At 45.4% G+C, this 27,036-nt stretch overlaps 1 protein-coding gene across 4 annotated transcripts in view; it reads right to left on the bottom strand.

The window, feature by feature from the left end:
• Window positions 1-27,036, bottom strand: part of ASTN2 (astrotactin 2) — an 873,140-nt gene that overhangs the window by 599,616 nt on the left and 246,488 nt on the right. For 2 of the 4 annotated variants that reach the window (XM_027034940.2, XM_027034941.2), the window contains exon 4: window positions 13,856-14,008. The exons of 1 other annotated variant lie outside the window; for it this stretch is intronic. In XM_027034940.2, coding sequence (XP_026890741.1) covers window positions 13,856-14,008 — 153 coding nt within the window. The remainder of the gene's footprint in view (window positions 1-13,855; window positions 14,009-27,036) is intronic. One more of the 4 variants, XM_027034944.2, reaches the window with a different exon arrangement.

The raw sequence follows: 27,036 nt of genomic DNA, 5'->3' as shown, positions 1-27,036 counted from the left end.
GATGCTTTGGGGCTTGTTTCTACCCTGTTATGTTTCAGTCTCTCTTCTTTTAAATTATTTATTTATTTTTTTTAATTTAAGTTGATTTATTTATTTTCAGAAAGACAGAGAGAGTGACCAGGGGAGGGGCAGAGAAAGAGGGAAAGAGAATCCCAAGCAGGTTCTGCACTGTCAGCACAGAGCCTGATGTGGGGCTCAAACTCACAAACTGCAAGATCATGACCTGAGATAAAACCAAGAGTTGAACGCTTAACTGACTGAGCCACCCAGGTGCTCTTAAATTTTTTATTTAAATTCCAGCTACCATACAGTGTAATATTAGTTTCGGGTGTAGAATTTACTGATTAAATACTTCCATATAACACCCAATGCTCATCACAAGTGCACTCCTTAATCCCCATCCCCCATTGATCCAGCACTGGCACTACTATTGGCCCAAAGAATACAAAAATACTAATTCAAAAGGATACATGTAACCCGATATTTATAGCAGCATAATCTGTAAAAGCCAAATTATGGGAACAGCCCAAGTGTCCAAAGACTGATGAAGGGTAAAGAAGGTGCGGTGTATATACACAATAGAGTATTATTCAGCCATGAGAAAGAATAAATCCTTGCCATTTGCAACAACATGGATGGAGCTAGAGAGTATTACACTAAGTGAAATGAGTTAGTCACAGAAAGACAAATACCATATGATTTCATTCGTATGTGGAATTTAGAAAACAAACCAAAAATGATCATGAAGGAAAAAAAGAGAGGCAAACCAGTGTCCTCTTGCTCTGACTTTCTCATTATCTTTATCTCACCACACCCTACCCCCCCCACCCCAGAGTCCCTCACGACATCGGCTTCTAAATTTAAAGCCGGAGCTTTGTGTTTCCTTTTCATTCTTTACCCCTGAGGAGCTCCCTTTCTTGACCTGTGATAAACATGCATGTTTTAAAAAGTTATATTTTATTCAATGCGCACACATACGTGTATGGGGCAGGAAGAAGGCCAGGGTCAGCTCTATGTGCCATGCTGTTGACCGTTTACCACACTCTTTGCCAGCTTTCTTTTCATTTAGGAATGGGAGCTTCGTTATAAACAAAAACTTGTTTGTTTTTAAAAGTAAATATTCTGGAAGTGCGAATTTTTTGCCCAAATACTGAAGTCCAGTGTATACATATGAACAGGAGCTCGATGAAAGAGTCTTACCTACTCAGCCACATTCTCCTGCCTGCTCCCTGAGTGCCTCTTTGGAGCACAGCTGGTCGGCTCCTGCTACTGGCCTGTGAGCTCTACCCCGTATCCTCAGGATGTACAAACTACCTCTGTCTCAAACGTGGGAAAATGCAAAGCCTTCTCTTTATAATCTTTGAAGTGATTTACCCATTTGGTCACAGCTGAGTTAGAAAAAGGCACAAGCTGCCAGCTTCGATGTGTCTTATCCAAATCCCCCAATAGTCAGTCCTGGTGCAGGTCATATGGCCTATGTGGTTTTACATGTTCAAATGGCATGAAAACTGGACAATTTTGGAAGTCAGGGGACTTGAAATTCAGTTCCTGGGTGTGCTAATTCTTCTCTGCGGCACGGATGAGGTCTCCCCATCCATCATTTTCCGCATCTATGAGCAGGACGGATCAGATGACCTTGAAATTCATTTCCATCTCTGATGGACTAAGAGAACAAGAGGAGTTCTCTAATGGAAATCCCCCCACTGTGTGCCTGCAAGCCTGGGGCAATGACGCCTCTGAGGCATCTGGATTCACCTACAGTCACCCAGCAATTAGATGGTCAGCAGCAGGGCTTAAATGTAGGATTCTCTGCGTCCACATCTGAGATGCTGCCTCACACCAGGACTGCAGGTCAGATCTAATCCATTGCCTGTTTTTGTGTGGTCCAGGAGCTAACAATGGTGTTGACATCTTTAAGTGGTTAAAACAAACCAAAAGAAGAATGTGTTAAGATGTGGGAATCATACAAAATTCACATTTTAGTATCCATAAATGCATTCCATTCTTTTGATTAGTAGAACGCTATTAAAAAAAATCATACTTATTATTATTATACTATGAATTTTGTCAAATGTGTGGAAAATTGTCTCTCATTGTGCAAGTAAGCACCTGCATAATATCTTCAAGTTTGCCTCTTGGTCAGTAAAGCCTAAAATATTTCCCATCTAGCCCCTTACTGGAAAAATGTGCTGATCCTGCATTCGACCATAGGCCCCTGCAAGGATGAAGCCAGGGTCCAAGATCAACCATCTTCCATATATCATAAGCCAGGCCGGATCAGACAACGACTTGAGATCCAAACCTCTTTAGTACTGTTTACGCAGAGGCGTAAAAAATACATATGGTCTTTTGATCAGCTACAAATGGATTTGAATCTGGGATCTGGTCATCTGAACTAGATGTATCACATAATAAAAGTTCCTTCATAGATCTGAGCCTCCGTTTTTCCATCAGCAAGTTAGGAATAATGAGGCTTCCCTCATGGAGTTGTGCAGATCAGTCCAGGCTTTAACACAAGACTGAGGCTTAATAAAATCGCCATACCTGTAGGTTGTAAAAAGCAGCCCAACATTTTGTCCATTTGTCCTTCAAGAGGTGAACCCTTATTTCCCCGCCCCTTGAATCTAAGATGATCCCCTGACTTGTTTTGAGCAACAGAATGAAACAGAAGTGGTATGTGCCTTCCAGGCTTGGGACTCAAAAAACAAAACAAAAACAAAAACAAAAAAACCTTGCAGCTCCTATTCTTGTCGTTTTGAGAACCCTTCGCTATTTGAACCAGCCTTGGATAGCTGGCTGACCACAGGTACATGACTGAGGTCAGCTTCGCCTACCCCTCGAAGACCAGAACTGCCCAGTTGAGCCCAGTGCAAATGCTCAACTTGGATTAAAAGCCAAAGAAATGGTGACTGTCCTAAGTCATAGGATTCTGGGGTGTTTTATTATGCCACAACTCTGACACAGTATTTGAGCCATTCTGATGGAAGAAATATCCTAGAGATGTGACCTCAGGCCACACCAGCACCTGGCCCACAGCCACTGCAAAGGCCACTTGTGATCACCTCTCCACCCTGCCAGGCCAGGCAGAATTGACTGAGAGCCCCATGACATATTTCAGACAGACAAGGAAAACCGCCTGGAGGAGACATACACTTTCGGCAACGCAAACTTCTCTGAAAGACACATCAGAGATTTATGGAGGCAGCTGTGCACTCCAACTACAAATCAGCTCTCCCACACCTCAGCCCCACACGGCCTGAGGATCACTGGGCTGGTGGTGACACTGGTCCTTGTGGGAAGGGCCTGAGGTCAAGAAAAGGAAAGCCAGAGCCCCAGGGAAAAGGCTGCTCCATCAAATAGGCATGGCATCCCCTGTCTTTGAAGGTACCAAGGCTCTGATTTCAGGATGCAGCTAATCCACGCAGTGCTTCAAGGAGCAGGTCCACAAACACCTAGCACATTCTCAAAACGGCCCTGGGAAATAAGCATGGTGGGGATCACCGCATCTCCAGGTGCTGGGGATGGAATCCCAACAAGATTAAGCAGCTTCTAACTGAACTTAAGAGCTAGGGTTCCAGCCAGGGTTTTCTGACTCTAAATACTGGACTTTTCAATAGACAACAATACTTCCGAATCAGATTTATCACCAAAGGCCATTTAAGTTGGAGGAGACCTGTGGAAATTATCTCGCCCATCACCTTTGCTTTCCAAATTAACAACAAAGATTTATTGGGTACTTACCATGTTCAGTGCAGCCTGCTGAGCACTTCACATGCATTAACTCTAATCCCCCAGCCCCCTTGGAGGTGGCCGCTAATACAATTTGTAGATTAGGTAATGCCAATTTAGCATAAAATGTCATTTCCCGAAGTTGAGCAAGTCAGAGGCAGAACTGGGATATGAATTCACATCCATCTGACTTCAAAACCTGAGCTTGTTTCCACAAAGACACAGTCTCTTAGATGGGGACACTGAGGCCCAGAGGGTTGAAGGTCTTGTCCAAGATCATGCAGCCCATTTGATTAATTGTCCATTAATCCGCCAAGCATTAACTGAGCACCTGCTATTTGTTAGGAACTAGGCTAGTCAAAGGAAGCCCGGGCATGACCTGGACATAGCCACTGCACTTCATGAGTTTAATTAAGGGAGAAGAGAGGTGGCCATAAATTACTCTAATAAAAGGTAATAAATGACAAATATCACAAGGAAGACAGATCAGAGGCTATCAGAGCTTCTGGCTCCTTTATCCTCCCTGACAGATAAGCCCTGATAGGTTCTTTTACTGGAGGACACTGTCTTCAGAATGCAGCTTATGTAAATAAATGTATTTTTTTCTGTTTATTGGTAACTGGCTATATAAATTATTCACTTAGTTGGAGGAAAATATTCAGAAACATTAATGGCTTTAAATTATCTGCCTTAATGGGTCGTTGCTATGCTTAAATATGGAACAGCCAAGCCCCAGGTTCAGTCTTTATTTCTCTGGTTCTCATTTTGTTCCCCAAACCTCTTTCCTCTTATCAGCCTACCCTTTCTACCAAGGGGTTTTGGATAGAGGTCGCTGCCCTTTTGGCCAAAGGAAGTTCTGAAACTGTATAATCAAAATGAAGTCCCACTAGAAACCATGAGATAATTAACAGGGCCAGAAGGAAGATTGGACAGACACCAGCAATCTGGGGAAGATAAAATTGTTGTTTTCTTCTCCACCTCTGTGCCATTTCTCATGCTAGATTTTCCTCCCTGACCCCATTGCCACGTGACAAAAAGCCTGTTCTTCCTTCAACACAATGTCTTAAGGCCACTTTCTTTGTGAAGTCTTCCAAATTTTTCCCAAATGAAAATTATACGTACTTGCTCCAAGTCCCTGAGCACACGGCCCTCCCTGGATCCCTGAGGCCAGAGGGAGTCTGAAGGGGATGTCCTGACTCTTGTCCTGACTCAGAGAGAGAGGTGCCTCACCTTCCAGAGTCTTCTAGCCTCTGAACACCCTCACAGCAGCATTGGTGATGCAGAAACCCTTCCCGATGCAAGAGGAGCGACTGCCACTTTCTTCCAGTACCTAGACTAGGCTGGTACCATTTCACAGTTTGAAGATCTTACCCAGACTAGCTGGGACCAAAACCCAAGTCATCTGGGAACTGCACTGTGGGCTCCGTCTAGACTCTGAGGTCACAGTTCCGCAACCTGCTAGCTGGACAAACTTGGGCAAGTCACTGAACCTAAGATGGAACTTCCTCTTTGGTAGAATGTGGATAATTACAGTCCTTACCATATGGGATCTGGGGAAGCTCTTAAATGAGATATGTGATGAGCACAAAACTTAGAACATACTCAGGAGAGTATGCTAGTTGTACCACATCTCATGAAACATCTGTACTCCATGATGCTCCCAGCAGTCTGCTTTACCCATCCATCCATCCATCCATCCATCCGTCCACACATCCACCATTTAGCCGATTGCTATTCTATGCTGGTTCTGTTCTGCATTGGAGCTACAGAAAGACATAAATCACTGTCCTTCCCATCATGGGACTGTCAGAGCTGGGGAGGGAGACAGAGACAGATGTGTCCACAAGTATTTACAATGGATTGTGATAAGGGCTGAGACAGAAAGCAGAACCAGGCTGCATGTGCCCAGACAAAAGGAATGGCTCATTCAGCAGAGGTAAGGAGAAAATAGGTAAGGAGGAGAAAAGAGGTAAGGAATGAGGGCGGGCCGGGCGTGTGGTCTTCATAGATAAGATGTGAAACTGAATTCTGAAAAATGACTAGCAATTTGCTGCTTGGGGCAGGCGGTGGGGAGCAGGGTCTTTTAGGCAGAACCCGGTCCGTACACAGACTTGGAAAGGAAGGCAGGTTGGGTAAAGGGAAAGATGGCTGGTGTGCACGAGACCAGAGAATGCAGAGGCTTGGGATTTGGGGGGAACTAAGAGGCAGGCTGGAGTCAGGCTATCAAGACGTCTTGTGTGGCAAGCTATAGCAATTTTTTTACCCTCTTAGACATGTTCCCTTCATCCTATAGATTTTTGCTTCTAAAACTGAGTAAATGGGGTGCCTGGGTGACTTAGGTGGTTTAGCCTTCAACTCTTGGTTTCAGCTCACGTCATGATCTCATGGTTTTCTGAGTTCGAGGCCCGCAACAGGCTCCATGCTGACAGTGCAAAGCCTGCTTGGGATTCTCTCTCTCCCTTTTTCTTTGCCCCTCCCTGACTCGCTCGTGTGTGCTCGCTCTCTCTCTCAAATAAACTTTTAAAAGATACTAAAAAAATAAAAAATAAGAGTAAATGTACCCCTCCCTAATGGGTAAGGGCAGTGACATAAATAATAATAATAAAACAAGAGTGATAAAATAATAACTAATAGGGGCTCAGTCGGTTAAGCATCCAATTCTCAGTTTCGGCTCAGGTCATGATCTCATGGCTTTGTGGGTTCGAGCCCACATCTGGCCCTGTGTTGGCAGCATGGAGCCTGCTTGGGATCCAATCTCTCTCCTCTCTCTCTGCCCATGCCCCACCCTCTGTCTGTCTCAAAATAAATAAATAAACTTAAAAATAATAAATAATAAAACAATGGGGCACACGTGTTCAATGTGCACCGTTTGCTAGGCTCTGTGCTCAGTGCTTTACAGGCACTGTCTCATTTGATCCTACAGAAAACCTTTGAAGATGGTACCCTTATCATACGAGCATAATCAGTGTAAGTGTTCTTCCTGGGACATCACTATTTCCTAAAAGCTTGAGAAAATGTTAAATAATTTAACTTAAAAAAATAATATAGCATCATTTAAATTAAAATAAGCATGGAAATATTATGAAATAGAATGTCATGGATTTTTTTTTTTAGGTGGAACCTGGAATTTGGGGCTTATGACCAATGTCTTTTGAGCACAGCCATAAGCTTTCTGGGAGCATGTTGATTCTCACCTGCCTTTGGGAAGACTTCACTGCAAAATCTTGAGACGCCCCCAGTGCAAGTGACAGACTATCAGGAAAATGTTGTAGTCAGGAGAGTGACATGGGCAGATTTAGTGTGTTTTCAAAAGATCGTTCCGGGAGTACCTAGGTGGCTCAGTCAGTTAAGTGTTCGACTTCAGCTCAGGTCATGATCTTGCGGTTTGTGAGTTCGGGCCCCATGTCTGGCTCTGTGCTGATGTTTCAGAGGCTGGAGTCTGCTTTGGATTCTGTGTCTCCCTCCCTCTCTGCCCCTCCCCTGCTCGCATTCTGTCTCTCTCTCTCTCTCTCTCTCTCTCTCTCTCTCAAAAATGAATAAACATTTAAAAAAATGATCCCTCCAGCCTCCAGGGTGGAAGATGGATTTGTGGATGAAGGGGCTGTTGCAGGAGTCCGCACAAGCAGCAATGACACCTCAACCAGGTCACGGGCAGTGGCGCAGTGAGCATGGGGTGGATCTGGGAGCCTCTGGAGGTGAAATGAGGACAACACAGATGACAGTGATAACATCAGCTACTCTTTACGATAGTCACCCACTTGCCAGGCACTGGGCTACACAGTTTGCAGTGTTATCTCAAAACCCACATATAACATTCGTATTATTACTACTACTTTACAGATGGGAAAACTGAGACTAAAACAGCTTCTTCGTTTACTTAAGATCAGTCAGCCAGCCAACAGTGGTTAATGCAATATCAACTGCAAGAATCCCACCTTTAAACCACTATCAAAACGTCATGAACCACGGGAAGCTCTTCTTGACATCAAAAGCAGTATTTCCCTGCTTCATTTTTGTCCCAACACATTTGCATCCAACTTCCTGTGGACACCGGGGAATGGCGTGGCCAACAGCTGCCTCGTAAAACCCTGTCGGAGACATGAGGGCAGCAGTCAAGTCCCCCGCTGCCCTCCTCTGTCTGCCTAAGGATGATGCACTTGGGCGTCCACGAGGCCTCTCAGGAAGAAGCCAGAGCCACAGAAACACATTGGAACTGCTTTTAACCATGTGCTCAATTTCATGACACCGGTTCTCCATGGTCTGTTCCATCTGCCGTGAACCGCTGGGCACCACGGGCTGGGCAGGAAGCCCACTGAAGCAGAGAGAGGCCAGGCGCTCCCACTCTGGGCCAGCAAGCCTGATGCCACCTCAGGGACAGGGGGAAGAGACAGACAGTGAAAGACTGAGGATTCAGGCCCTCATACTGTATCTGGGGGCTTTTGATGGTCAGTGAAGGCTAACAGAGCAATTCCAATTGTGTTTCTCTGGCCATTTCTGTTCCTCAGGATTTTAATAAATGTTCCAAGGGGAAAAACAGTCTGTGGTCAAGAAGGTTGCGCAGCTGTTGAACTAAACAAAGAAGCTCAGCTTTCTGTACTACAGGACATCCTGGGGTCTTTATTTTTTTTTTAATTATTATTATTATTATTTTTTTTAGTGTTTATTTTTGAGATAGAGAGAGAAAGAGAGAGAGAGAGCACAAGCAGGGGAGGGGCAGAGAGAGAGAGAGAGAGGGAGACACAGAATCTGAAGCAGGCTCCAGGCTCTGAGCTGTCAGCACAGAGCCTGATGTGAGGCTTGAACTCACGAACCCGCGAGATCATGACCCGAGCCAAAGTCAGACGCTTAACTGACTGAGCCACCCTGGTGCCCCCATCCGGGGGTCTTCAATAGTCTAAGATGCATTTGGGAGTTTCCAAGAGGCAGAAGGAGTATGCAGAATTTCTAAAACTTTTATTGGCCACGGAGTTCTTCTGTCCAAGAAAATCGTGAGGACCCATGGTGGTAAGCACATGAGCTGGGAAGTACAGGGCTGACTCATACTATCCTTATTCTCTCTTGCAAAAAAACCTTACCCAACAGTGGCAGTAAAATCTCAAGCACAATGTTATTAAGCCATTTTGAAAATTGCCTTAACAGCATCCACTTGAGCACAGTTAATGTGCCATCCATCAGTGACTCTATCTCTAGAGGAAACAAGATTCTCTGGAGGTCTGTATCAAGAGGCTTTGGTTTATCCTGGATCCCTCTCACATCACCAACTTGAAAGTTAGGAAACTGAGCCACTTTTGAATGATCTTTAAGGTGAATGCACTCATTCATTCAACAAATATTTATTAAACCCTTTCTCTGTATTAGGTTTATGAATATGAAACACATTTTTTTGAGAGGAAGATAGTAGATACGCCAACAAACAGAAATAATTTTAGACCACAATATTATGGAACAAATAAAAAAGGGTTTTGTAGCAGGTCTTGGGATAGAAAGCATGAGACTGGGTGGTCATGGAAGACAGTTGTGAGGCGCTCACATCTGAGCTGGGAGCTGAAAGGCGGGAGAACAGCTGGGGGGTGTAAAGAGACACAGCAAGGGGAAGAGACAGCAAGTTCTCAGATTCCAAAGTGGGGAACCGTTTGCTGTGCTTCTGCAAAATGAAGGAAGTGTGGCTGGCCCATGAGGAAATGCCAAGTAAAGAAAGCACCAGCCAGATCCAGATGGAACAGCAGTTTGGCAAATAGTTTGGATTGTATTTTAAGGACAACAGGAAACCACTGAATGATTTTTTTTTTTTAAGAGAGAGAGCATGTGCACAAGCAGGGCAGAGGGGCAGAGGGAGAGAGACAGAATCTTAAGCAGGCTCCATATTCAGCGTGAAGTCTGATGCGGGGCTTGATCCCGTGACCTAGGATCATGACCTGAGCTGAGATAAAGAGTCAAGACATTCAACTGACTGAGCCACCCAGGTGCCCCCAGGAAACCACTGAATGATTTTAATCAGAAAGTGACCTTATCTGGTTTATATTTCTAAAAAGATTAGTCTGGCTACTTTGGGGAGACTGAATCTCGAGGAGGGTACAGTTGCAAGCAGGAGGTGAGAGATGGCAGTGATCACAGATTTGAGATACATTTAGGGAAAAAACAATGCAGTAATTCTCTTAGGCCCAGTTTGTTTTTGTTTTTTTAATATGAAATTTATCGTCAAATTGGTTTCCATACAACACCCAGTACTCATCCCAACAGATGCCCTCCTCCATGCCCGTCACCCACCCTCCCCTCCCTCCCACCCCCATCAACCCTCAGTTTGTTCTCAGTTTTTAAGAGTCTCTTATGCTTTGGCTCTCTCCCTCTTTAACTTTTTTTTTCCCTTCCCCTCCCCCATGGTCTTCTGTCAAGTTTCTCAGGATCCACATAAGAATGAAAACATATGGTATCTGTTTTTCTCTGTATGACTTATTTCACTCAGCATAACACACTTAGCATAACAGTTCCATCCATGTTGCTACAAAAGGCCATATTTCATTCTTTCTCATTGCCAAGTAGTATTCCATTGTGTATATAAACCACAATTTCTTTATCCATTCACCAGTTGATGGACATTTAGGCTTTTTCCATAATTTGGCTATTGTTGAAAGTGCTGCTATAAACATTGGGGTACAAGTGCCCCTATGCATCAGCACTCCTGTATCCTTGGGTAAATTCCTAGCAGTGCTATTGCTGGGTTATAGGGTAGATCTATTTTTAATTTTTTGAGGAACCTCCACACTGTTTTCCAGAGCGGCTGCACCAGTTTGCATTCCCACCAACAGTGCAAGAGGGTTCCCGTTTCTCCACATCCTCTCCAGCATCTACAGTCTCCTGATTTGTTCATTTTAGCCACTCTGACCAGCAGGAGGTGATATCTCAGTGTGGTTTGATTTGTATTTCTCTGATGAGGAGTGACGTTGAGCATCTTTTCATGTGCCTGTTGGCCATCTGGATGTCTTCTTTAGAGAAGTGTCTATGCATGTCCTCTGCCCATTTCTTCACTGGGTTATTTGTTTTTAGGGTGTGGATTTGGTGAGCTCTTTACAGATTTTGGATACTAGTCCTTTGTCTGATATGTCATTTGCAAATATCTTTTCCCATTCCTTTGGTTGCTCCTAGGCCCAATTTGACTTGCAAATCAAAATAACTTGATATCCAATCATCATCATCTAAGTCAAACAACAGGTTTTCATTAACAGTAAAATTCTGAAATTCTACTCTAAGAGGGGGAAACAAATTCCAAAATGAAGACTAAATTTGATGACTACCTCCCCCCCCAAAAAAACCCTTCCACGTGACATGGTTTATGGCATTGTTTAATGCAGAATTATTAGAAACGGTGCAAATGCCCAAAATAGAGGCCTCATTAAGACAGTTACAGTGCGTAAGAGGGATTTAGGGGGTGAGGGAAAGAATTCAGTGGTAAAACACATGTTCAGGACATGACACTAAGGAAATGAATTCGGACTGGCGGTGAGAAGGGCGGAGGTTATGAACTAGGAGCCGCTTGTACTCCCAGGGGCTGGATTTGCAGGGAGGGTCTCAGAGGGGAATTCTTGGTGAGTGGTAGAAGAAAAACAGATGGATAAGTAAGCTGAATGAAACTACCAGGGACACTGAACAAACGTAAGAAAGAACAAATACAAGACGGAATTCTATTCAGCTCCTGACACACATTGGCTGAGCGTTCCCCCGTGTCTACATTAGCCATCTCGTCAGAACTTCACAGTGATCTCTGGTGCAGGGATTGACACTCCATCGTGCAGAAGAGGAGACTGAGACTCAGGGACATCCAGTTGATTCTTTGAAAGCCATGCACAGTGGAAGTTCACTGGGCTGGAATTAGTACTGGACACTGCTGACCTCAAAGCAACTTACTTATCTTATGCTTTGGCTCAACCTGGGGTTTACCATGTGAATTCCAGAAAGGAATGCTATTATCAACTTCTGCCTCGATTTATGACCTCAGGTTAATGTGCCGATCTTGTTTTTTTTTTTCTTTTTATAGGATTCAGAATTTCACAGGACAAAGACCGAGGCATTGTCTCAACAAAAAGCAATGTCTACCATGAATGCAGGCACTGATTGAGGCCCACAAATGCCAAGACGATTCAAACAGTGAGACAGTTCCAGCCGTCAAGGAATTCTCCGTCTAGCTAAGGAGAGAGCCGGATGAGCAAATTATATTACACAAAAATGAACTCGGCACTTAACACATATGGAAAGATATGGGAGAACTCACACATGTAAGAATTCAGAGTGAATTCTGACTAACAGGCAGTGATACCTTCACAGAGTGCCATGCAAGCTAAGTTTGGGAAAACAGGTAGGACCTCACTAGCTCAGAGCACAGTGGTTTAGGAGCGCCTGGGTGGCTCAGTTAGTTGAGTGTCCAACTTTTTTTTTTTAATTTTTTTAATGTTTATTTATTTCTCAGAGAGAGAGAGAGACAGACAGACAGACAGAGTGTGAGCCGGGGAGGGGCAGAAAGAGAGGAAGACACAGAAACCGAAACAGGCTCCAGGACCTGAGCTGTCAGCACAGAGCCCGACACGGGGCTCAAATTCACAAACTCTGAGATCATGACCTGAGCCGAAGTTGGATGCTTAACCGACTGAGCCACCCAGGCACCCTGAGTGTCCGACTCTTGATTTCAGCTCAGGTCGTGATCCCAGGGTTGTGGAATCAAGCTCAGCGTTGAACGTGGAGCTTGCTTAAGATTTTTTCTCTCTCTCCCTCTGCCCCTCTCCCCCATTCTCTCTCTTTCTGTCTCTCAAAATAAAATAGAATAGAATAGAATAAAACACAGTGGTTTAGTTAAAAAGTTTGTAACCCAGCTGGGTTATTTCTTCCTGGCTCTTCCTTTACTAGGGCATCCCTTTGGGCAAGTTACTGTAGCTTCCTGTGCCTTGGGGATGCCATCTGTAAAATGGGAATCACCCTGTATCTCCTTCACAAGATTGGTGAGAATCAAATAAGAGGCATTTAGTATTTAGCCTGCTGCCTGGAGTAAGTATCAATAAATGACAACAATTGCTTATAGGGTCCAGTTAGGTCATTTCAGACAGAGAGAATGCCATGGAAAGGAACATGGAAGTGGAACCCACAGATTTAGGTGAGACAGCAGAGAGACAAGAGCTCTGCAGTGGCCCTGAATGTCACCTTCACAAGCCTGTACACTCCCGAGGGCACCAGACATCCAATGGAGCTCTGGGAGAAGAGTGACATCATCAGAACCATGTTCACAGGAACTAGAGATGTGAGAGACCAGAATCAGAGAGGAGCTGGAGGTTATGGAGTGGACTTAAGGGAAGAAGTCTGGACATCAGGCAATGATAAGGGGGTTCATCCCATTTACAAAGTCACAGAGATGACCAGAGAAAGAAAAAGGTGATGGTGACGGTGATGATGATGATGAGAAGGAGGAGGAAGAGGAGGAAGAAGAGGAGGAGGAGAGAATGGGGAAAGGAGGAGGAAGAGGAGGGAAAGATCTACCTTTTCTTGCATGCTGGGCTGGGTGCTACGCTAAGAAAGCATAACAACCCCGTGATAAGAGGGGCTTGGAGAAACAGAGCCACCTGCCCAAGGTGACGTGATTAGTTAACAGCAGAGCCAAAATTTCATTTTGATTCTGTCTGGTTTACAGCGCTCCTACGCCTGACCATGATACTATACTATTTTGAAGAGTGACTCCAAAACCCATTCTGGGACCCAAGCTTGAGGACTGCCTTCCACGAGAACATCTGCCTCCCTTGCGCCCTCCAAAGTGACACCAGCTACAATTTAAAGAGCATCGGCTGTGCTCGTCAGGTCCCCTGTTAGGCACATTCCATAGACTGTTGCTAATCTTCTCAGCCTGTACAAAAGATGGCTGGTCCATTCCCATCTCCGAGGAGGCAGCCGGAGCTAAGAGACACTGGCTCCACCCCCAGGGGCACAGGTCTGCTGCCTTCAAGCCTCCGCTGAGATGACTGATCGGGGAGAAGGTGGCACGATTCTATGAGTCCAGGGAAGCAAGGGAAGGGGGCACAGCTCTTCCTGGACCCGCAGAACCCAGGGACAGCCCGCTGACACCCTGGCAAGAGGTGCTGGAAGGGCCTACCTCGAGACTTGCTCCTCCGCTTCCGCCTCCCTGCTGAGGCCCTGCGCGGGGCTGGCTGCAGCTGACCGATCTCGATGGGCGTGTTAGCGCGGAAACTCTCCTTGAACTTCTGCATCAGGGACTCCACTGTCTCCTGCGTCGCCTCAGCTGCTGCTACAGGGTGGGCAATGGGGCTGAGGTTAGGGCTCGGCCCACCCCTGGCCCCTGGAGGACTGGGCCTGGCCACCCTGAGTCCCTGGAGCTCCCTCCCTGACCCATAATGATGGAGAAGCCACAGGTGCCAGTATAGATGTATCTGTTGGCCTCCTCACTTGTGCATTCAACATGCACCATGATGCAGGCATCCCCCCCAGCCCTTGAGATATGGTGGTGAAAAGTCAGACACAATCCATGATTCAAGGAATTCATAGCTTGGGAGGACACATAGCCAGGCATTCCCAAAACTGCAATACTTTTGCGATAGGACAGTACAGAATGCTAGAGGAGCACCAAGAAGGGTCCTGTCATCCATCGGGAATCAAGGCAGGCTTCCTGAAAGAGACACTATATATACAGACACCTTAAGAATGAGTAATAATTAGCAAAGAGGGTAGAATCAGGGTAGGGTTACTAAAGAGATTTAGGATAAGAAAGATTGCCTGGGTAGGAGGAGAGGCATGTGCAAGGATCCAAAGCCAGAAAGAGCATGGTGCTTGAGCAACTGACAGTTCAATGTGGCTCCAAGGGAGCGTGCAAAGAGAAGATGAGGCCAGAGAGGTAAGGTCACTGTCAGTCACATCAAGGAGCTCGGATTGCATCCTAATGGCAGAAGTTATTCCCCGAAAGGTTTTAAACAGAAGACTGGTATGTTCAAAATAAGTCCCTTTGACGATAGTTCCTAATGAGAGGATGGCGAACGCATGTAGAGGTAGAGAGAGAGGCCAGTGCAGCGGTATGGTAGCCAGCCAGACGCCATGGTGGCCTGAACAGAACAGTGGCAGTGAAGGAAGATGGGAGCCCATGGGTCAAACAACATTTGAGGACATAAAACTATAGTACTGGGATACGGAGATCACTTGGTACAATATCCCAACTTAGGGAAAACGAGGCCCCCCCTCTCCGAACAAGGCATATAACACTCCAAGCTAGCAAGTGGTAAAGTCAAGTCTTCTAACTCCCAGCCCAATGTTCCATTTTTATCAATACCCTCGATGGAGTTAGTAGCCTCATTTCTATAAAATTGCAAAATTGAGACAGGTAGAAAGTTCCAGAGAATGGTGAGAGTGAGGTCAGAAGGGCACCGAGAAAAAGGTGGAAGATAAAAGAGGAAAAAAAAAAGGCAGAAAAGCTCAAGAAGGAAGGACAGAAGCAACATAAAAGGCAAGGAGAGGAAACAGGAAAGAGGCAAAGGAAATTGTCTAAATGGCCTCACTGCCTTTGTTCTGAGACATTCCCAAAGAGAGTCCTAACTTTGAAATCTTCAAGCTCAGCCCTCCCTCCATCTATGTCTCTAGAGGCAAGGACGTTTCTTCGGTTTAAGCTACCTGCTGTCTGAGGCCAGGAAATGGTACACACAGAAGATTCATGCTTCTTTGAAGGGGTTTCACCGGACTGGACAAAGAGGGCTTCTGAACACACCAATGCCCATTTCTAAGGAGCTCCTGTTTTCCCAGGTAAGGTTATCAGCTTAGACGGATGCATCTGGGGTGTAGCTCATACCCATATGGCTGTTTTGGGCACTGGGCTCTGCGAGAAGCTCTGTCTTTGATGACACAGGAGAGCATCTATGTTTGCTAAGGAAAAGACAGTTGACAATACAGATGGAACATGAAGGCATTATAACTTTCTCACCTGCCTGTCTTGCTCTCTGGCAAGGTTCTCTAAACTGAGTATACTTAAAGATAAACCACGAGGGAGATCCCGGACATGGGACTCCCTACCCAAGCCTGTGATGCACAGCCCTCCAGCAAGAGGCTACCCTCCAAATTCTGAGAATCACTGCCAAGCCCAGTCTTTTAACCCAGAGATGAGAGTGATTGGCCCCATATTGTAAGGGTTGGGCTATACTGTGGTCAAGAGTTTAGAGCAAGCTATAGTCTGGAATCCAGGGACCCATACATGTGCGCCAACACCCATGCCTTCATTCATCTTCCTGTCCGTTCATTCATCCATTCAACACTGTTTTCAGAAAAACCATAATGTATCTGAGACAAGTACAGGAAATGTTGTTTTAGCTCAGGCCATCATAACAAAAGTCATATATTGGGCTACTTAACAGAAATTTATGTTCTACAGTTCTGGAGGTTGGAAGGCTGAGACCAGGATGCCAGCATTGTTGTGTTCTAGTGAGGTCTCCCTTCTTGGCTCACAGACTGTCACACTCTCCCTGTGTACATGGTAGGGAGAGAGAACCAGAGGCAGAGATGCAGAGACAGAGAGAAAGAGGGAGGGGAAGAGAGAGATCTCTTCCTCTTCTTCTAACACCACAGTCCTATCCAATTAGGGCCCACCTTTATGATCTCATTTAATTTTAATGACCTCTTAAAGATCTACTCCAAATACAGTCTGCTATGGATTTTACTGTGTCCTTCCAAATCTCATATGTGGAAGCCCTAAGCCCCATTGTGACTATATTTGGAGACAGGGTTTCTAATAGGTAATTAAAGTTAAAGGAGGCCATAAGGGTGAGATCCTAATCCAATAGGATTGGTGTCTTTGTAAGAAGAGGAAGAAATCACTCTCTCTCCTCTTGCTCTCCTAATATACATGTACACTGAGGAAAGGCCATGTGGGTACACAGTGAGAAGGAAGCCATCTGCAAGCCACAACTCAACTGTGCTGCTGTCTTGATCCTGGACTTGCAGCCTCCAGAGCTATGAGAACATGAATGTCTATTGTTTAAGCCCCCCAGTCTACAGTATGTTGTTATGTCAGTCCAAGTAGACAACCCACGATCACATCAAGGTTAAGGCTTCAATATAGGACTCTGGGGGGGACACAAGTGTGCCGTCCAGAACAAGGTACAATGATGAAAAGACCACCAAAACCCTCCTAATTCTCACCATATAGACAAGATAGACCAAGATTAATGAAATGACTGACATCTACATGTAAAATTTTATAAGTGATATATAGCACAAATGAGAGCTAAGAGAGGATATAAGAAGCTCTATTAGCGGAATATGACCTAGTTTAGGAACATCATGGACACTAACTTCAAGAAATGTGTAGTGGGACTAAGGTCTGAAGAGAGTATGAGTGAATCAAGTGATGAGGAAGGAAGGAAGCAGTGAGTGATAAGAACACGAGTCGGGGGAAGAATCCAAAGAGCCCTTTGAGGAGAAGAAATACGAAAGGGGCTGCTCCACCACTCACTGGGCCTGAAACACTGAAAACAACCGGCAAGAGATCATGCTGGCAAGGCAGAAGTCCTAACCCCAACACCAACCCTAACCCTTCTGGAGCTTATCAAGGACAGAACACGCGGACGGTTTCAGACGGAAGAGTGACTTGATCAGATTTTCATTTAGGGAAGATCGTTCCAGCAGCACAGAGCAGAATTTATGGAGAGAGGGGCAGAAATGGAAGCGAGGAGACCAACCAAGCAAATGGTGCAGTTGTGCAGCAGTCCACACACAAGATGATGGTCACCTGAAGGCACCTTTCCACGAGAGCCCTGGAAGAGCACACGTTCCAGAGGACTGAAAACACGAGTTGGGTCTGAGATACGAACACATGGTGTCTTCCAGACGTCTAGGTAGAGGTGCTGAGTAGATGGCAGGTTATGCGCGTCTCACACTCACAAGAGAGAACTAGACTCCATGGAGACCCCACACACGTACTCCTTGTTAAAGTACAGAAGCACTATGTGTAGTGGTTGAGAACATGAGCTTCCGGCACAGTGCAAACAATGGAACATGTGTTCATTCCTGCTCTGTACTGGCTGTTCTCCATTTGCTCCCCCTGATCCCTTGCCACCCCAGGTTCATGCTGCCCTGCCCCACATTCTGGAGGCAGACCTTCTATGCACCACATCTCTGCTCCTTGTTGTTTGGCTATCAGTTAGCTTTGCCCAGTGGGACGTAGGAGGCCGGAGGCAAGAATTTGGAAGTAGGTCTTCCCTTGCTCCTTTCTGGTCTCTGTACCCTATTCCTGAGAGTCTGGGACACTAGACAATTACAGCTTCTGCTAGGGGCCCCTGTCTACAGATCCCATCCTCACAGGCTCCAGGAAAACCATTTCTTCTCCCTGTCCTTTCAGTTCAAGGAGTTAGTAGTGGCTTCCTGATATTTCCTGCCCCTGGTTCCTCCATACCTTCATGCTGATTCTCTTCACTCTGCCTATGCCTCCATAAATAATCGCTTCGTTGAGTTTCTCCTTAAAGTCTCATTTGAAGGTGACTTCTTTGTCCAGCTGAGACCTTGACTGATACAGCATCCCTTTCCGTCATGCTTCTGACATTCACCAATTCTAAAGATCAGCCTCTCCTCATCCTGCTATTTCTGCTTTCTTTTCTCCTAAATGGACACAGACTGGACTGGCTAGAAGGAGAGGCAGACACGGGGAGGGAAGGTTTGCTCCTCTGAGCTGCAAGGGTTTCTGATCGGGACTGTAGCAAATCTCATCCATCTGTTTGGCTGTTCTTGCTGGGGCGGCAGTGCCGGGAGCCCAGACTTACAGGGGAAGTGCCTGTACAAGCCCCTCCGTGGGCTATTGCATCCTGCCTCCCGCTCTCCCCCACCCCCAACCCTCTGATCCCTTTCAGTAGTTCTATCAATATCAATATATCACGTTGTCCAAACAAGCCACACTACCTCCTGGTACCCGCTGAGCTCTGCCTCCCTAGAGCAGCAAAATGCTCACCCGTTGCCTGGATGAATGCAACAGATGGTGCTTGATCTGAGCATCGCGGCGAGCCCAGGAAAGGAGGGGGCCGGGGGAAGGCATCTCTTTCTACCATGTGAGACTGTCAAGTTTAATGGGTATAGACCGCTGGCGCCTGAGGAGAGGCCCCCCGACCCCGGCCCCCGAGACAGAGAGAAGGGAAGAGAGAAAGGGGAGGAGGGAGGAAAAGAGAAAACAAGAATGGAAAGGAAAAGTGTGCTCAGCAGTAAAGGCAGGGGGCAAAAAGGAGGGGGCAGAGAAGAGTGGAAGGGGAGGAGAGAGAGCAGGAATATAATACACAGGGAACAGGAAGGCAGGAGGTCAGGGGGGAGGAGTGGCAAGGCCAGGAGAGGGGAAGAGGAGGCAGGAGAAGGGGAAGGAGAGGTGGAAGACAGGGCAAACCTTGAGGGCCTTTGCAAAGGCATACAGTTTCCAGATACCAGTTTCCAGGCAAGCGGCAGCCTGGTCCTCCGCCCTGCACTCCAGGCACCACATGCTGTGTCCACCCTAGAACCCCACCATCTGCATTCAGAGCCTCCCCCACACAGCCTGGGATGCCCTATGACCAACACTTATATAGGTTCCTGTTTCACTTTCGTCACCCTCTTTAATTTTTCTAGACTCATCTAGCCTGTGTAGGAAGAAAATTCACAATGCTTGAATACCAACTCTTTGCCAGGCCAAAGAGCCTGGCATCTCCTTGTACTTTCCTCCTTTATTCTTCCTAACAAGCTTGAAAGGTAAGGATCATTAGCTGGTGTTTCAAAATGAGGAAACTGAGACTCAGAGAAGTTAAGTAACCTCCTAGAGTCACACAGCTTAGGAGTGGCAAAGCTGGGATTCAGACCCAGGTTACAGTGACACTGATGACCCTAGCTCCATCCACTGCACTCACCTACACAGATTCTTTCAGGTTTGTTGGTGGATGGAAATGGATAGCCCAGTCTTGGGGTTTGGAGGTTACTTCTCAGGGCCTGGAAAGTGACTCTGACAGGCCAGCCTATCTTCGACCATCCAGGCAAGGAGCCCCAAGCACCCGGCCTTGTCTGGAGCCAGGGGCTCAACCTGATTGGAGAGTGAGCAGTGATGCCAGAGGAATCTTGCTCAGTGTTGATGGCCAAGACTGTCTAGCCTGGAGGTCCTAGGCTCAGGCTCAACTCATGCCCCATTTTCTCAGCTTCATCTCACTACAGAACCTAAGTTCAGAGAACCAAGCCACAGGTGGATATTAACTGACCATACTGACTACTGTGAGTGAAAAAGTCACTCAGGTTCCAATGTCAACTTTGCCATTGTGTGAGCTTGAGTTACTCTCTTCTCCTTGACAGTGGTGCTCAGTTTCTTCCTTTGTAACTGTCTGTAGGGCTGTGGGGGGACAGAATGGAAGTATGTACATAAATTGTCTAACAGAACTCCTAGAACATAGTAATTGCTCAAGAAAGAGCAGTCATCACCAAACTTCCTACTGTTCACCCTTTGGCTTCACAACTAGTCGGTCAATTCATCCATCCATCCATCCATCCATCCATCCATTCATTTGTTCATTCATTCGTTTTGAAAATCATCTGCATTATAAAATACCCACTTTGAAAATTCATTTAGGGTCGCCTGGGTGGCTCAGTCAGTTGGGCATCTGACTTTGGCTCAGGTCATGATCTCACGGTTTGTGGGTGAGAGACCCATGTCAGGTTCTATGCTGACAGCTCAGAGCCAGGAGCCTGCTTTGGATTCTGTGTCTCCCTCTCTCTCTCTGCCCCTTCCCTACTCACGCTCTGTCTCTCTGTCTCTTAAAAATAAATAAACATTAAAAAAAAATTTTAAAGATAATTCGTTTAGGAAATACATAGTTCCTTCTTTTTAAAAAATATTTATTCATTTTTGAGAGAGAGAGAGAGAGAGAGAGAGAGAGAGAGAGAGAGAGAGAGAGAGAGAGGCAGGCAGCGGGAGAGGGGAACAGAGACAGGGAGACAGAAGATCCAAAACAGGCTATGTGCCAATAGCAGCAAGCCTGATGCAGGGCTTGAACTCACGAACCGTGAGATCATGACCTGAGCTGAAATCAGACCCTCAACAGAATGAGCCACCCAGGCACCCCAGTATAGTTCCTCTTCTATTTAGATGTGGAAACAAAGGCACTAAGAGACAAAGTCACAATACAAGTCCACAGAAGACCAAAGTCCAACTCTAAGGTCTCCTGTTTCCAGTACTCTTCTCCGATTCCCCAAATTCTAAGATAACTTTAACCTCAGATGTAGTGATGTTCAATTTTATGTATAAAATTGTCTAGACCATGGTGTCTAGATAGTTGGTCAAGCATTATTCTAGATATTTCTATGAACAATTTTTAAAGCTAAGATTAACATTTAACATAATAGACTTTGAGCAAGGCAAATAGTTGAAGGCCTTAAAAGAAGAAAGACTAGGGCACCTGGGTGGCTCAGTCAGTTAAGGGTCTGACTCTTGATATTGACTCAGGTCATGATCTCACAGTTATAAGATCGAGTCCCATTGTTGGGCTCTGTACTGTCAGTGCAGAGCCTCTTGGGATTATCTCTCTCCCTCTCTCTCTCTCTCTGTCCCTTCCCTGGTCTCTCATACTCTCTCTCTCTCTCTCTCTCTCTCTCTCTCTCTCTCTCAAAATGAATAAATAAACATTAAAAAGTAAGTAAAAAGACTGACCTCCCCCAAGGGACAAAAAATTCTGCCAGCAAACTATCTTCAGACTCGAGCTACAACATTAAATGCTCCCTGCATCTTTAGCCTAATGGTCTCCCCTAATGATTTGGGACTTGTCAGCCTCCAGAATCACAGGAATCATTTTCTTAAAACAAATAAACAAATAAACGACCAAACAAACCTCTAGATAGATGCTGATAGAGACAGAAAGAGGTAGACAGCTGGAGAGATAGAAAATATATATAATCAATAAGTGATACAGAAAGCCCTCCTATTAATTCTGTTTCTCTGGGCAACCCTGACAAATACAGACCTCGCTTGTGTCTCCAGGCTTTAAACTGAGCACATCTAGATGCCAGGATTTGGGGGGATGGTAATAAAAGAAGACATCCCAGTTTTAAAGCACACGCCAGCTGGGAAGACCTGTTATAAATAGAAAAAGCCATCAAATTTGGAAGTTGCGAGAGTCCAATCACTGAATCCAACATTACATCTCATGTAGGAGCCACCCTCTTCATGAAAAGAAAAAACAAAAATTAAGAACAGTCAGCATTCCTTAGCCAGATGACAATACTCCGCTTCCAGAACAAATGTAAAACCCATATATGCTTTTTTTCTAAATGGCCACCCCTTCCAACTTCTCAGGGATAAAAAGTTGATGGATAGAATTTTCTCACGTTTTAGCTTATTTCTCACACACATTTTCTGAAACCTTTGATGCCTGCTACAGCTTATCTTCAAGCAAGCGCCTACAGGCAAGACAAATGAACACACAGCAGCAAATATAAATTGGAAAACTTGGGAACAGCCTTTTCTTATATACAGGATCTTGGGCCTGTCAGCTAATACTGCAGACTTGTAGGGTGGTCATAATTTCTGCTGGAGAACTGTATCAAGTTTGAATGACGGAATTAGAATTAGTGATCTTTCCCTCTGTTAACAACACAATACTTTCCAGATTCTCTGGAGCTGGTTCCACGGCCTCCTAGCCAGGACACAGATGGTCTCTAAGATTCTTTCCAGCTCCGTGGCCCTGTATTCTAAATGTAAATGAAATTGTGCTTTCACTAAAATGAATACGGTAACCGCAAGAACACTACTCTTGAATTCACAAAGTCTTCTTATCTCTCAGTAATGTTATCCTTACAATCTCCTATTTTATAGAGCCTGGAGAAGCAAAAGAGGTTTCCAAAGTTTGGGCTGGAGTTGAATCAACAGACAAACAAGTCGTGTTCAAGAGGGAAAGGGTCAAGTAACTGGATAGGTAGGGTCAACACCTTCTTGGTCACTTGTTTACCACCTGGACAGCAAGGTGTGGCTACGGAAAGGCTTTGGAATCAGCTGCTGTTTGGAATAATAAGCCCCATTTCCCACCAGCTGTGAGATGTGGGCAAATCATTTAACCACCCAAAGTCTCAGCTTCCCCAAGTGTTAAGCTGAGGTTTGCGATTCCAAATTCATAAAGCTGTTTTTTGGATTAAATGAGATGCTAAAATGCTTATCACAGTGCCTGATGCAGAGGAAGCATTTAAAAAATGAGAGTTAATACTGTTGTTTTTATTGCCAAAAAGATCTTAAGCACATCAGTCATAGCAAATGTGGATCTTCTGCCCAAACCTGTGGGGCATATTCAAGTCCAGAATCTGCTGGGATTCACAGGAGCTAGCCAGATTCCTCTTCCAGATTCATCCTTTCTGTAACTGCACAGGAAGGCCAAGTATGGGGGGGTCTGCATGTCCTGGGAATGGAGGGCCACTTACATTGTACAAATGGAATTCTTCAGCCAACACCATCACTGGGTGCTGTATCCAGAAGTGGGCACTGGGGACACAGTGATGGACTGAAGATCACCCCTCCTTTAAAACAGTGTCATGAGGATAGAGGGTGCTAAATGCCCAGAGAGGTGTGACCAGAACACTGAGAACACGCTCTCCAATTCCTTTTGCAAGTACAAAGGCTGTGGGAAATTCCTGGAGTCGATGCCAACTCGCCTGAGCCTTAAGGAATTCAGGGCCAGGTAAAGAGGGCTATATAAAGAGTGCCATCAGCAGGCGACAGGGGCAAGGATTGTAGAGAAAGCTCCACTTGGTTTGGTGCTTCTTGAGCTTAAAGTGGGGGATGATTTTATTACCGAGAACATCCATCTGCAGCTGGGAAGAAGGGTGGCTCTTGCTATACTCCTACCTCCTTTCCCAAACCGTAGATCAAAAAGCCCACCTATTTAGAAAGCCCTGCCCTCCAGCCCCACCACTCTTTCCTGTGCCTATTCCTGTTGCCTCAGATGCTCTGGGTACAGGGCATGCATGTCCTGGAATCTGACAGACTTGGGTGTAACCGCCATTCTCTCTTTATGCACGATGTGGCTTTAGGTGTTGGGTGTGTTTCTTACACTGCCCTAAGACACAGTTCTTGGCCTGTAAAACCCTGAGCATAAATCTCCCTGCAGAAGTATGGGGTTTTGTGGGGTTTTGCTGGTTAAAATTCAATGCAATGACATATGCAAAGTGCTTAGCTCAGTACCCAAAACGGATTAAGCACTCAGCAAAGTATAGCCTTTATTACCATTATTGTTAGCCGGCTTAAGTGAGATAAGCTTGCAGAAGGCCTTGCACCGAGTCAAAGCCTAATGCATGCTGAGTCCTTCCCTTCCTTTTTGGATAACTCATCACCTTTGACTAAGGACTATGGACTCTGAATCCCTGTTGTCCTCCCAAGTATAAATTTTACTATCATCTCTGGCTCCTGTAGAGTTCATGGGTTTCATCTCCACTCTACTTCAGCCAATCCCATCATGGTTACCCCAGAGATGTAGCCATAATCTGGGACCTGGATATGGCTGTAACACAAATCCTGGATCCAAAACTTTTGCTCATGGCCCTCTGTCTACCCTCCTGCCTTGCTTTGCCATGCTTTTCAAGTTCGTGCTCTTACTTCTAGGAATTACCAGGCCTCAAACATATGTGTTGCTGACAAAGATCTAGCTCCATCATCATGAGCCAGAGGAAGCTGTTTTCTGGCAGCAGAGAGGGGAGATGCCCACCCTTGGACCCCTACTCCCTTCCTCCCCAGAAACTTTATCTTTTCTCGGTTTCACATTTTCCACCAGAGAGTTAGCTTAGACTTCTCTGGTTGATCTAATACCAACGTTCACTTAAATATGCCATTCCAATTTTCAAGGACATCTCATTAGTCATGTAATTATTAATAGCAGTAATAATAATATTAACCATTTATGGAGTATTTACAACGTGATAAGTTTTAAGGTAAACATAGCCATGATTTAATGTATTTCTCATAATGGCTGTGGTGCATGGAGTTATTAGCCTTGTTTCTTCACCCTGCCTCCCCCACCCTGCTGGCACCCTTGCTAGAGCCTCATTACATATGGAATGCACTTCATTGCTCTTTGATTTGCTCTTGTCTGTGTGACTTGTTTTGGCCAATGGTATTTGGGTAAAAGTCAGCGTATGTCGGTTGTGAGCATAGGCTTCAAGAGGTACCACAGACTTCTGCTCACACGGTTACACCTGCCAGCACCATGGGGGAGACGTGTCCCAGCTAGCCTGCTGGTGCACACAGGATGAATGACACACCGTAGATTCACACCTCTGCAGCAAGGAACAGAGTCACCCTACTCTTAGAGCCCAGTCACTGACTCCAGCCACTTGCAGATGATGAGCAAACCTAAGATGAGAAGAACATTCCACTCAATCTTCAGACACATGACAAACTGATGTTTATCATATGATGCCACTGAGATTTTGTAGCTGGTTGTTATGCCGCACTATTGTGGCCTGACTGACTGGTATACAACCTGTCGAGATACGTATTATTATTTTCATCTTACAAATGGGTGAGTGAGGCACACCAAGGTTAATTAATTTTTCAAATGTCATATAACCTCTGAGCAGCAGCGCTGGACAAATATCTTTAAATACTACTCCATGGATTGTTTTGGAAGGCGACCAATAAACGTGATTTAATGAACTGGCTTGCACACTGGAGTTGATGAAAGTAACCCATTAGCCAGCTTCCCTTTAGTCCCTATTAATAGCAATTATGAAGAACATCTAAGAAATAACAATGACCCAAAACGGAGCTGTGCCCCTGTGGTGACATAAAGACTATTAACGCATCTGTTCAGAGCCTGCAGGGGTGGGCTATGCTTGGTGAGTGAATGAACAAAGGTTTCAAGGTGCGTATGACTGGGCACTGAATGAAAGATACACATTGTGACATAAGTCCATCACTAAGCCACGCTATGGTGGGGGAGGGGGCTTACCAGGGAGCAGAATATGGAATTTGTACAATCTTACTACTTCACCTGGCAGACTTACCACCCATCTTACTTTAAACTAAGGGCCTATCTTCCTAGTGCAAAAGGGTGGTTATAAATTTAAACACACGTAAGTCAACTATAGCAAATGGCAGGAATTTTGGAGTAAAATTAATGCAGCTGCATTATAAATATGTCCTATTTCTCAATATTAAACTCTTAAAAATAGACTGGCTAAATATATAGGCAGTAATGGATTGAGGCTGAGTTGGCGTTACTATAAAGCTCGGGATTTTCCATTTAATGACTTATAATTTCAATTTCCCATTCCTCCATGACAGTGAGAGCAGGCTTGCTTTATTATTCATGATTACAGGCTACCACCACACGAAAACGAAAGGAGAACACCAGAGAGCAACACCGGTAGGAGGGGAGAGCAGAGAATCCCAAATCAAAAACTCAGCAGATCTGGGAGAAGACCCAATCTCCAGTTCCATCTCAGCTGCTGTGTGACTTTGGATACCTCAGCCAGCCTCGCTGAGCCTCAAGAAATAAACATTTCTGTGAAATGCATGTTATAGCATGTGATAAGCTGGGCCTCTATACAGTTTGTAATATTGCCATTTCGCTATAGCTTAACAAAGACTGGGCTTCTAAGTTGTTTTTTCACATCCTTAATCATACCACCAACGTCCATACAAAGAAGTGAGACAAAGCAACATGGCAGAAACACTGAGGTTCGAATCCCAGATCTGCCTACTAGCATACATCACCCTTGAGTTCAGTGACCCTGCCTCTTTGATCCTCAGGTGTTCTTGATCTATTTCATGGGGTTGAGGAGGCCCACAGGAAAGGTTTCCATAAGCACACTAGTGATACCACTCGTATTTGTTGACTTGTTGAGTGTTTATGCCAGGCACCATGAGCTCATATCCCACTCGCCACAAGCTTGGGGAACAGGTGACATTAGTATCACCCTATGGGGACACAGCTTGATCTGGGGCCCAGGCTGGTCTGATTCCTGTGGTTTTAATCACTACTGAAATGATGCAGACAGCAGAAGGAACAGGAGAAGGATGTGGAGGGAACAAAAGAGGGACTAGGCTGTGGCATGCTTGAAGCTATCCCAAGCACCTACGGGAGCTGCTGAGTGGATCTGGGCTCACACATGTATCTGAGGAATTAGTTTTATTCCATGGTTAGATGATCTTGAATTATCTTCTTCTTTCCTTATTCAGTCCTGGTTAAACTAGCTCAGCTAAGTATTATGGATACCTCCTTTTTTTCCTCCATCCTTTTCCCAGGGAGCAGTCAAAAAACTAAGCTAAGGCAGTAGAAAGAACTGGAAATCATGTCTTTAGCAGAG

The sequence above is a fragment of the Acinonyx jubatus genome, chromosome D4 (genome assembly GCF_027475565.1).
Source record: "Acinonyx jubatus isolate Ajub_Pintada_27869175 chromosome D4, VMU_Ajub_asm_v1.0, whole genome shotgun sequence".
Taxonomy (NCBI): Eukaryota; Metazoa; Chordata; class Mammalia; order Carnivora; family Felidae; genus Acinonyx; species Acinonyx jubatus.
The sequence above is the reverse complement of the archived record's forward strand: the minus strand, read 5'-3'. Positions and strand labels throughout refer to the sequence as shown.